At 36.4% G+C, this 12868-nt stretch overlaps 2 protein-coding genes across 2 annotated transcripts; one reads left to right on the plus strand and one right to left on the minus strand.

Annotated features, from left to right (window-relative positions):
* Positions 1-237: 237 nt before the first annotated feature.
* Positions 238-3781, minus strand: LOC143588783 (DEAD-box ATP-dependent RNA helicase 8-like). Its single transcript, XM_077069701.1, has 9 exons — positions 3495-3781; positions 2325-2385; positions 1779-2013; positions 1456-1694; positions 1122-1373; positions 846-1026; positions 673-761; positions 503-576; positions 238-428 (listed from the first exon to the last, which is right to left on the minus strand). Exons 1-9 carry the CDS (start codon positions 3779-3781, stop codon positions 350-352), a joined length of 1497 nt encoding a protein of 498 aa, XP_076925816.1. The 3' UTR covers positions 238-349.
* A 4458-nt stretch (positions 3782-8239) lies between these two features.
* On the plus strand, positions 8240-12152 carry LOC143588769 (uncharacterized). Its single transcript, XM_077069691.1, has 18 exons — positions 8240-8403; positions 8504-8621; positions 8706-8819; positions 8920-9038; positions 9115-9186; positions 9287-9433; positions 9523-9592; positions 9681-9835; positions 9945-10109; positions 10181-10252; positions 10335-10455; positions 10519-10578; positions 10666-10737; positions 10826-10866; positions 10951-11106; positions 11181-11723; positions 11816-11962; positions 12050-12152. The coding sequence occupies exons 1-18, from the start codon at positions 8287-8289 to the stop codon at positions 12107-12109; spliced, it is 2349 nt and encodes a 782-aa protein (XP_076925806.1). The 5' UTR covers positions 8240-8286; the 3' UTR covers positions 12110-12152.
* The last annotated feature ends 716 nt before the right edge of the window (positions 12153-12868 follow it).

Genomic DNA, 12868 nt, shown 5'->3' on the forward strand with positions numbered 1-12868 from the left:
GTTCAGACATTTTTTTTTCTTTTTCTTTCAACTCTACTCTTTTTTTTTGTTTTTTTTTTTCTTTTATTCAAAAGATGCAAACAACCTACAAGATAAAGACTACAATCCTACAACTACATACTGATCTAGTACATAAACAGACTAAAACTTGGAAGAAAAACAGGGTAAAAAAAAGAAAAACTTAGCATTTGTTCTCGGTTTCCCAAAATAACCAATTAGATTTGTAGATCATTTTTTAAATCCAGATTTTCTTGAGTCGATGCTTGTTAACGCACCTTACTTCTTTCTCCAAATTGACTTCAGGTTTGACTCACACGAATGCGTGACAATATCACGTGAGGAGCATCTTTCAAGCGCAATAAATGGCTTGATCAATTTGTGGAGGAATCTGTTTTATTTCGGTTCCAAGCTCCTGCTCAATCCTATACCTGCAAACAAACACATTGGCATGTGTGAATCTGCAAATCGCTAATACATTACATGGAAATGAAATAATGCTTACATATTAAAGCGATCTTCATAGGTAATTAAATTCACAGCTAACCCTAGATGTCCAAACCTTCCAGAACGTCCCACCTAAATATCAAAAGAGCAGCATACTTTATTAAATAACATTCAAAAGCAGATATGCTGTTTCAGCATATTTAGTATAATAATTAATAAAGAGCTTACCCTGTGAAGATATGTTTCAGCATTCTTGGGAAAATCAAAATTAATCACAACATTCACTGCTTGAATATCTATACCCCTTGTAAACAGATCTGTCAAAACAAACATATTATGCATTAGTGTGAATCAAAGTAACTGTAAAAGCTATTTTGCAAAGCAAAACGTGAAAAATATACCGGTACAAACGAGGTTCCTGCATGCACCGTTGCGGAAGTCATGAAAGACACGATTCCTGTGATCTTGCAACATTTTAGCATGAATATAGAAGCAAGAGTAACCCAGCTCTGTAATTTTCTTAGCTAGTAGCTCGACTCGGTTGACCGAGTTGCAAAAGATTATCGATTGATTGATTTGCAGCTGTTAAACAAAACAAAACAAAACAAAACATCAAGATCAATAAAAAAGCATCGACAACATTTACCAAAATAAAAAGATATTAAGTTTGACCTAACCTTAGAGAAAAGAGTATTGAGACAATGAACCTTCTGCCTTTCTTCTACAAAAGCATAAAACTGTGTGATACCTTTAAGAGTAAGTTCATCCATTAAATTAACCACATATGGTTTTTTCAGGTATCTATCTTTGAAATCTTTGACTGTAACTGGAAACGTAGCTGAAAACATCAGAATTTGTCTTTGTTTAGGAAGATATCCAATTAGCTCTTCCACTGACGGCTGAAACTCTGGGGACAACAGTTTGTCAGCCTGCATTAACGAAAAAACACATATTATCTTTACTTTAAATTCAAATAAACACAATTTGCATACTATATTCAGATTTGATTACCTCATCCATGACCAACATTGCACATTCGGACAATTTGCATATTCCCTTTTTGGTAAGATCGAGAATTCTTCCAGGGGTACCAACCAACAAATGAACGGGTTGATATAAACGCATTATATCATCTTTTAAACTTGTTCCTCCAGTAGTGACCATTACTTGAATTTGTAAATGCTTTCCTAGTTCCTTGCAGACTTGTGATGTTTGTAGAGCTAATTCTCTGGTTGGAACTAATATGATTGCTGGAATTATTGCAAAAGCCACAAGTTAGCTAGAAGTAAAATGCATATTGTTTAAAATTCACACATGAAAAGATGAATGTTAACCTTGAATAATATTTTTATCTGTGTCAATCTTTTCAAGGGCTGGAATACAAAAGGCTGCTGTCTTTCCAGTTCCATTTTTGGCTCTAGCAAGAATATCACTTCCAGTCAGTGCAATTGGGATACTTTCTTCCTGTATAGGTGAAGGTCTTTCAAAACCCTTTTCATAGATCCCCATAAGTAGCTCCCTTTTCAAAAAATAATCCTCAAATTCATTTCCTTTTGTAGCAGTGACATCCTGTAAAAAAATGGAACAATCATATCATAAAAAAAGGTTTACTGTAAATGCTAATTTCCAGAATAAGTGTAAATCCTTTTTGCTATTTGGATCATCTAGCATCATGAACATGTGACTCAGGTATCAAGCAAACCGTCGTAAATAATTACTTAGGATAACAATCAGAACTTTCTGTATTTATAAACTGTACAAATGTTATTAATGGATAAAAAAAACTACTAAACTAAAATAAGACACTGACACACAAGAAAAGAAAATGCATCATGCATCACTGCGACAGAAGAGTTAAAATTACATATGTACACACATACCTCAGTCTTGTAGCGAGTATCTGTTGCAGGTACATTCAGTTTGGCCTTCCAATCTTGAGAGCTAATCACCCAAAATGCAAAAGTTCACAAATAAGCATATAAGCATAAAGGCCTAATTACAAATAATCATGCACTGTATATAAGATAAACAGTTTTCAAATATTATTCAGTTAAAGCCTCAAAATCCAATGAAACGACAAACTTTTGAAAAGACCCTAGCCTAGTTGAAGGATGCAAAAAACAAAAACATAAAAAACAAATGCAGCCGATAGCGTGTAGGATTGCAGGAAAAAGTCACGTTTAGTAACCACTCTACGCAATCATGAACAATCACAGACGATCACAAGGGACGCAAATCAAGAAACTAAGAAGAAAACGGCTATAATTAAGTATTTTCAGAAAAACGACAACAATGATTTCATTAAAATTGTACACACGTGCACGTGGTTGCTACGGAAAAAAAATTGATGATAACACGTGAAAGAATGAAAAGAAGAGAGAAAACAAAGAATAAAAAAACCGCATTTATTCAATGGCATCTGTATGCAGCGGCAAATTTAGCATAAGTTAAAGCAATTCAAGCATGGTATAAAAGAGAGATAGAAAACAGACTGCATAATCTCAAGGTTTGAACCATATCAGCTTTGAGAGTTTGAGGTATACTCCACTGCAGATACAGCCTGATAGAAAAGCTGACATCAGAGATCGATAGTCATCTACAAAGTACCATTAGTAAATCCAAAAAACCGCCGACTAACTAACGAAACACATATCACGTGTTCAAAACAGCTCAAACAGATACCTACTCAAATCACCGAAAACGTCATAACTCAAAAGTCAAACAGCGCCGCTATACGGTATACTAACCTACTATAAATACTCTAACCAAATATCCGTTACACGATACCGGCTTTCTTCATAAACAGCTCCACACGCATATATATAATTATTATATATAATCACTTAACAAACAAAAACATACACAAATAAACTATTATTCTGTCCTATACACTAAGATCTTTATTCAGATTAACACAAACAATCTCAACAAAATCAATTGAGCTAGGGTTTCAAAATTAGGGTTTCAAAGTCAAAGTCAATCAAACCTCAAATTGGTTCAACAAAACAGAAATTAAACGTTACAGAACACAAATTAACACATCAATTAACCTAGAATCGATGGTGCCGCCATCTGAATAGACGGATTTGTCGACTTCGTTAGCAGGAGTAGGGTTAGGGTTTCGTCTCAACCACTGCTGCTGCTGCTGTTGTTGTGGTGGTGGTGGTTGTTGCTTGGGAGCGTACTGTCTGGGCTGGTGAAACTGATTAGGGTTTCGAGGTTGATGATGGTAGTAATTAGGGTTTGGTTGGCCGCCGCCGCCGCCGTCGTAGCCGCGGCCGTTGCCGATACCGGGAGGATACCGGCGGTTGTTGCCATAGTTGTTATTATTGCTCATCGGAAAATGATCGGAGTGCGTGTGTGTGTGATTTTGAGTGTCGAAGAAGATGATGAAGCCTTGGTTTGGCCCGATATCCGGTTTGGTTTGTTTGTTTTTAGATTTTTAGATCACACGGATCCCCTGTTCATTTTAATATAACTTTTTATGTGACGGGATTTCGACCGTCCTTGTTTATTCGTAGGGCTGTGCAACGGTTTGAAACCGTGAGAACCGAATCGGAACCAGAACCGAACCGGAATCGTTAAATGCTAAATATAAGAACCGGAACCGAGTTAAACGGTTCTTGCGATAACCGGTTTTCAATTAAAATTCTAAATATTAAATATTATAAGGTGCAGAAAACAAGCGACAATCCATAAAAAACATTATCATATCAACATATTATATTTTAGTGAAGGGGTTGAGAATAGATTAGAATGGCTCAAAATATTTCAGAAAACAATTATTTTTTAAAACAGATTTAGGGTCGTGGAAGATGATAATCGTTTATGATATTGTAAGTCATTAAATGTAACCGGGAAAGAGAACGTGGATGGTCGCTCGTACTTGAAAGTATGAAAGCCTCCTAAATAAATAGGTTTTGAAATATAATCTTCAAAGTTTAAACCTAACCCGGTTCTAGCGGTTCTAACCGGAACCGAACCGGGAACCGTTTTCACCCAAGTTTAAGAACCGGAACCGGACCCGAAATACAATAATACGGTTCAGATCTAGCGGTTCGGTTCCGGTTCCCCGGTTCTCGCGGTTCGGAACCGCGAATTGCTCACCCCTAGTTATTTGTTTTGACGCTTTATGTCTGACTCGAATAAAATAAATATTTTTTTGTTAAATCTAAAGTAATTGAAAATTTTCGAAAATTAAATTTGTGATATGTATAAAAAGTCATTGGAGCGATGTTAAATTGTAGGTACTCGAAAAGACGAAATAAATCAAACTTGATTACAAGATGAGGTTCCGCATCAAAATACGTAGTTTCACTTTACAATTAAAATGTTAGTGTGAAAGGGTGAAGACCGGCGGGAATGTGAAAGTCACAAACGAGGTTTTGATGCTTGAAAGGATTGAAGGTTGAAAGTGGAGAATTAAGCCTATAATCGTATTCAATCAAAGAAGAACAAGCGGTAAGCTTTTCTTTTAACATTAAACAAACCCTGTAAAATTGTAACATCCGACCCCTCACATCACCAATATTGTCCGCTTTGCCCACGAAGAGCTCACGAATTTGTTTTTGGTTGCCTAGGTGAAGACTTCCCAGAAGGTCACCCATCCTGCCACTACTCCCACCTGAGCACGCTAAACTGTGGAACTCTTCTCTTATCCACTACCGTTAGGCCCAAAACGCGTTGGTGATTTAAGAGGCGGGACGTTTACTTATGAACCAATGATCTCTCCTGTCCACCATCGATGTGGGATTTGCCTCAAAGAGAAATAGTTTTGGATGAAATGATGTTGTATCCGGGTTTTATTAAAATTGCATGTGAATGTGAGGCTGTTAGTCTAGCCTTTCCTGTTATTAGACTTGAAAAGATGATGTGAATTGTAAGGGGCTAAGAAGGGGTAAACAACATGGGTAAGAGTTGTATAAAAACCATGTATTCAACTTCATGAAATTGACCCAAGTTGGATTTTCTATATTGGTAGTTTTTTAAACAATATAACTTTGTCAAAATGAATTATAATCCACCAAAATGAAAAAGTTTTTAATAGAAATCCATTTGTGAAGATATTTACTAAACAAGCAGCTAAAGAACGAATAATAGTTAAGTTAGGTGTTTGATGGTCTGTATATGGAAGACTTTAAAGACTTATAATGTCATTTTCAAAAGTGACATTGGCACACCGTTATATTAATAGTTTGAATTGGTCAAATTTGTAAATGCACAGAGAAGTTTTGAGTAACAACTCATGACTTCTTGATACATAAAGCCGAGTGTGATGAAAAATAAATATTTTAACTCAAAATAAATAAAAATATGGATTATTACACAAAGTGAGTGTGGTGAACGATTAAGTTTTGAACTCAAATGCGTAAAATGTGGAATTTTATGAAAAGATGAAATTAATATTTATATTATAAACACAACCAATTGTATTGTATTGGAAAAGATGATGATGATAATGATGATGGTTTCATAGAACATAGACGGTCTAATCGTAACCCAATAGAATTCCCCTTTTAATCATGTTGGGAGCCTGTTGTACACAATACTCAGATAGTTGCTCTCCACTTACACAATCCTGCCTGAATGTAATAAGCTACATCACTGTCTATATTCCCATTACTCTGCAGACAACCTTAAATACTTGAACTTTGCCTTCAATAGCCATTTGGTAGTGTTCCTTATCGTTTTTGTCACTAAAGTTACAATGCACGTTTTCACTCTAAGGTTGCTCGCCACTCTCCACTCCTTCATTAAGCATCGTTTACCCTCCGTGACTAGTAAAATATCACCCGCAAAGAACATGCACCACGAAATTGCTTATCGGCTCGATTGTGACAACTCATTCAATAGACCAAAACTACTTAAAAAATAAACGAACTCAACGTGGATCCTTGGTAGAGACCACCTTCACATCGAAGAAGTCAGTATCCCCACTGGTGCACACACATGTTTTTAACCTCGTGACGCATATCCCTAACTACCTCCGTACACCTCTCAAACACCCCTCTTCTCTCAAGGCTATCCAAGATCACTAGACGTGGCACACTGTCGTAAGCCTTCTCAAAGTCAATGAACTTCATTTGCAAATCTCGCTTCTTCTCCTATTAACACCATTACACCAACCTCGTTTTTGCCCTCTTTTATCTATATTGTTTACATGCAAATTATTTTTGTGACGCATCATTTTTTGCAAATATTTTATACGTTTCACGAAATCAAAGTGATGGAAAACAACTTTTTAGCTATACAATTAAAAAGATAAAAACTTTCGTAACTTATAAATACAAACATTAAATAACATATTTATGATATTATCTTCCACACTCTAATTCATTAATCGCAATGCTTTAATGTTACACACCAATAACATAAATTATTGTGTGAATACATAAATACATAATACATAGTCAATCAAACCCTAGAATCAATTGAACCAAACACATAAAGGAAACCCAAAAAGATGAACACGTACATCAGACATGGTTTTCATGATGCGATGACGGGACCACAAACATCGTCCATACTTAAAGCAAAGGGTGGTAAAAAAGTTAAAAAACATACCTGATAACACATAGTCGATTGAAATCATTGCCGATTGAATCCTGAATCCCAATCAAATGATAAACACATCAAACACCAAACACATGTTATAACCGTTCAATTCAATCCTTAAAATATAATAAAAGATCACAATTGTAATAAATATAACCGTAGATACAAGAAACAACGCCTAAGATCGACCTGTAATGTCATAGATGGGTAATAACTATATCGGAACCTGAGGGAGTGTCAAATTACCATTTTACCCATTCAATCTACATAATGTAGTTTTTTATCTTTCTACATGAAGGATTTGAAAGGATATGGATAAGATATTTTTTTCTTCATTTTTTGCTCTTGTCTTCGAATTTCATTTATTAAGCAAAAAACTTATTAAAAATGAATTAGATTCTGCTTAGTTAGATTCTATTTATATTGAATTATATTGAAGGGTTTGTTAGAATCCCATTAAATATATATATATATATAGTCAGTTCTTTGTTTGTTCTAGATCGTTCTACGAATCTTCAGGGAGTCAAGCAACACGTCAGTCAATCCACTCTGTAAGTAAACCAATACATATATATGTATCATCCAAATTATTATATTAACCTTCTTTGTAACTTATACGGATTGATTTCGGATCTCATCGACGTCAATCAAGTGAGTTATTATTCAATCAGAGCCATCGATTAGCGTGTATTTGGCAAAACCCCCAATTTTTTTACTGTGTGATTGAAACCCAAAACCCTAATTAAGCTCTATGGGTTTGTTCTTGTGAAAGATTGCAACTTTATTAGGATTAGCATCAGGGTTTTGATTCACGATCTGGGTAGTTGATGAATTGTTATAATATGTTGATATGTTTTATGTTTGAAGCTGAACGTGTGCATTTATGTGCTGCTGTTTACGTATATTGATATTAGGTTTATGTTACTTTTACTTAATTACTTAATTTCTTGATCGGTAGTGATAGGAGCTCGTGGAGACGTAGGATAAAGGTTAGGGATTTTGAGAACGTATCGGCTTTAGGGATTAGGCGTGTGCGTAAACCTAGGTTGGGGGGGGGGGAGGTTGGGGTCTGAAAAATGAAAAATTTTTGGTTTTACGTTAATACGTGTTTGTGTATGCCTTCCTGACAAGTGACAAGCTTTTTACATTTCGCTGCTCCCGCTACTGACAGATTTTGATGTGTTGTTCTTGTGTTTTTATGTGTTATGCGCGTGTTTTTACTGCTGTTTGCATGTGTTTTTATTTACCTCATCGTGTTATGGTTCTTGTTTCAGATTCAACCATCCAATGGCAGATGAACATGCGAGCATGAGCAATCTTGCTGGTGAAACTTCTGATTCAACGGTGGAGATCCATATCAAGACACTTGAATCACAGTTGTACAACTTTCATGTCGATAAAAATGTATCGTATATTCATATGTTTATTATTAACTTACATAGCAACATATGTTTATTTTTGTTAATCAAATTGTTCATTTTCCTTTTCTATGTCAAAACTTCAGATGCTAGTTTCAGCATTCAAGGAGAAAATAGCTAATGATGTGGTCCTCCCGGTTGGACAACAAAGACTGATCTTTAGGGGCAAGGTTTTGAAAGATGAACATCGTCTTTCTGAATATCGTATCCTATTTTTAATTAGTTTGCTTATTAATATGTTAAAGTGAAGATTATATGTTCACGTTTGAAAGCCTTAACGGTTTATAGACATTGAAAGTGGACATACATTGCATCTCGTGGCTAGACAGCCTGTTGAGTCACAACCTTCTACTGGTTCTTCTGCCAACACAACAACTACAAATAGTAGTAATACTAACACAGGTATGAATATGATTACCTCTTTATCACGTTATGGCATATTAAGTGCTAAAATTTCATGTTACATAATTGCTATAACTTCATTGTCGCATTATTGTTACAGGACCGGATGCTAATGCTCCTGGTTCACGTCCACGTGTCGCCCATGTTTCACACAGTGTTGTACTTGGGACCTTCGGTGGTGGGGACCAGAATGCCGGTGGCGCTCAGGATATTAGTCGGGTGTGTTAGCTTTTTGGTGTTCTGTACTATGTTGTCTGTAAACTGATAATTTAAACTTCTTCTATTTTGGTCCTAGGTTATATCGGCTGTTTTAGATTCTTTTGGAGTTGGGGATGCTAGTGTGACAGTGCCACAACAAAATATGCAGGTGGGTTTTATGATGTGGTTTGCTGTGTATTGTACTCTAATAAAAAAGAGTAAATGGGATTTTATCTGATATTATTTCTTGGTTGTGTACCTGTTTACAGTTTAACATTCCTAGACAAACTGGCCAAGGAAATGAAGGTGGAGCTAATGTCAACAGTCAAAGTCAACCAGGAAACCCTAGTCAAACTGTCCCTCAAGGGGTGCAAATTCCTTTAGGAGCAGGAATAGCTATACGGACGCTAGCTACGGTAGTAACAAATCAGCAAATTCTGTTACAATCTGTTATCTTTTTAAACTTTTTTGCAACTTGCTATATTGTGTTTTGTTTGTATTTCAGCCGATTCCCAATTCGTTAAACACGCTTTCTGAGTTTATGAACCGCATGGAGCAGGTGTTGTCAGAGAATGGTATTGACTTAGAAACTGTTGCTTTTGTTTTCTGTTTTTGTGCAAAAATAATATATCTGAAAGTTTTCTTTTTTGGGATTATTGCAAGGATATCAACCGAATCAACCTTCAAACGGTGCTGAACGTTCACCGCCTGTAGAATTACCTACCGGTGCTCGTGGTGTGCCGTTACCTGCAGCTCTGGCTGTTGTTATGCGTCATGCACAACGGCTTCTCAGTGAACCTGCTATCAATTCTCTCTCTGTACTTACTCTCCTTTCTCCTGTTTTAGTATTCTTTTATGAATATAAAGTTATATACAACTATTGATATTCTTACAACGTGTGAATTGTAATATGCTGCAAACTTGTAGCATACTGCAGGCCGATTAGAGGAAGAGGAGAGTATTACTGACCCGACAGTTCGAACCCAAATTCAGTCAGAAGCAATGCAGTCAGGGCTTGCTATGCAACATTTAGGGGCTCTTTTGCTTGAACTCGGTCGTACAATGTTGACTTTGCGTGTTGGACAGTCTCCTGTATGTTCTCTTTTCTGTTTCTATTATCTTTAGATGAGCTTTTTGGTTTGATTAGGGTTTGCATGTTGTAGGCTGAGTCGGCTGTACATGCTGGACCTTCTGTTTATATCTCCCCATCAGGACCTAATCCTATAATGGTTCAGGTTTGTTATTCTATATATATACATATCTCTGTGCGCGTGCGCACAAATACTTGTAAGTATGAAATTTACTGTTTTCATGCAGCCGGTTCCTCTACAAACGAATTCGCTATTTGGCGGTAATGCTATTCCTATAAATTCAACCGGGTTCGGTCCTGTTGGCATTGGTGCGGTTCCAAGACACATAAATGTTCATATCCATGCAGGTATGTATACAAGCTTCTTGTAATTTAATAAACAATGTCTCATGTTATGTAAGATTTTTCTAGGAATTGGTCAAAGGGGAGCTAATGTCGAGTCAAACCAAGGAGAGCGTGCTAACGGAACAGGTAATGTTTTATCTTATTTTTGCATTTTAACAACAGTTAAACAAACATTTGACTTAATCTTTTATCGCCTACAATTGATTATTGTAGCTGCAACTAGAGTTAATTCGCAAGCTAGAGCGGTCGATGATAGCACAAGGACTGAAAATCAGGCTCCTGCTGGTATTATATTATGTTTAATTGTCTATGCATTTTATGTTTAATTGGATTTTGTGTTTACTTTTTTAAACTTTATTAGTTGTAAATCCAGCCCAACCAGAAGGAAGCGTGCCAAAACCTGAGGCCAAGAAGGTATCTTTTATACATCTCTTTTTGGAAATTTTAAGTTTCGTAAATGATAGAAATAAAGAACGACACTAACCTAATATCGTGCAGGATACAGAAGGCACAGAAAGTACAACTTCCAGTAGCAGTACAATAAAATCAACTAACGATGCAGAAAGCGCTTCATCATCAAGCACGGTTACAGATAACTCGGGAAATGACCCGACTGTTCCTCTTGGACTCGGCTTTGGAGGGTTACAATCCAAGGTTTGCTCTTGCTCTATATTTTTATGTACTTAATAACGTATTAAAATATATAATTATTTATAAATGTGATTTAGAGAAAAAGCCGGCCGACAAAACCAGAGGCTACTAGTAGCGGTGTGCCTCCTGCTTCAACTCCTGCTAATGCACCTGCTTCAACTCCTGCTGATGGTCAATTGAATCCTGCTGCAATGATGAATGAAGTTATTGCTAGTCCCGCTTTAGACGGCTTGCTATCTGGAGTTGCAAGCCAAACCGGGATCGGGTCGCCAGATATGTTGAGAAACATGTTAGGTCAACTAACTCAGAACCCTGCAATGATGAACATAGTCAACCAAATAGCTCAGCAGATTGATGGTAATCAAGATTTGAGTAATATGTTTTCCGGTATGGGTGGACCTCGTGGCGGCAGTGGTGGTGGTGGCGGCAGCGGTGGTGGTGGTGGTTTTGATCTGTCAAGTATGGTTCAACAGATGATGCCCCTTGTTGCTCAAGCTTTTGGTGGCGGCGGTGCAGGTTCAGGTTCAGGCTCAAATATGTTTCAGCCACCACCAACTGTAAACCGTGAACTTCAATCCGCAACAGTTAACGATATTCACGATATTTCAAGTGATTCTCAGGTTGGTTCTTGACTTAATGAAGAAAAGATTCATAAAAACACAAAAAGTTAAGATCTTGACGAATAAAAAACGATCTTTTTGTTTATTTGCAGGTGAATCTTCAAGATTTGGTTGATAAGATTGAACAAGAGGAGTCACCGGAAGTGGTTTTTTCGTCTGTTGTTGAAGCTGCTGCTCAGTTGAATGATGACAATGCTGATGGGATTACTGATATATGTATTGAAGAGGATCTTACTCATGTTAGTATATTTATTTTTTATCTTTAATTTTGTTAAAACTTGTGGGAATTGAAGTTAAAAACGGTTTTCGATCGTGCAAATATGCAGGAATTTATGGAAATGTTGAAGCGTGATGTGTCGAGAAGAGCTGAAGAAGAGGGAGAATGATGGTTTTGTTTGTTGATTCTTGTTATGTGATGATTGTTTTATAAAGTTATTGTACAAATAACCCTTGAGGCATTGGTATCTTGACAAGATTGTTGAAATTAAATTATATATCTATGACTTTTATAGACAGCTTGATAATGAAATTTTATTTTCATGGGATTCATTAATACTAACCAAGACATTGTAAATTTGTGTTCATCACTTCGGTCATAATGTAATTATTTGGAGTAAAGCTTGATTCGCACAACTCGCTACTTTCATGACTTTGTTGACCAACCAAAGTCAAACTCCTTATATCGTTATCTTCATGACTTTGTTGACCAACCAAGGTCAAACTCCTTATATCGTTATCTTCGTCTACAACCTCATGAGAACGGTGACGATCAAAGGTCGAATGGATAATATTTGCAATAGCTTTAAGGACTTTTTGCTGGTTCGATATAGTGTTATCTGCATACGCTTTGAACGCATGTAGTTCGTCAACAAGTTCTTTGTATTCGGTCTCAAGCTTGTTTATTTCATGTGTTAGCTTCTCCTTGTCGGATGTAACTCGTTTGTTTCTCCTCTTGATGTTTATCAACAACTGCGGTTTTCCCTCTTGGAACCACTCGTTTGCATACTCCCGACGACCCCAAGACACCTTCTTGAACCCCTGATTCATATATCCATACGAGAATTGTTAGTTATGTTAAACTATAGAAAATGTTTGGTAATAATGTAATTACATAGTTGTCAGTTGGGTGATGAAGCTATTGAAAT

Source organism: Bidens hawaiensis, unplaced genomic scaffold, assembly GCF_021521415.1.
Source record: "Bidens hawaiensis isolate Kalapana, Puna unplaced genomic scaffold, B.hawaiensis_p1.1 tig00036767_1, whole genome shotgun sequence".
Lineage (NCBI taxonomy): Eukaryota > Viridiplantae > Streptophyta > Magnoliopsida > Asterales > Asteraceae > Bidens > Bidens hawaiensis.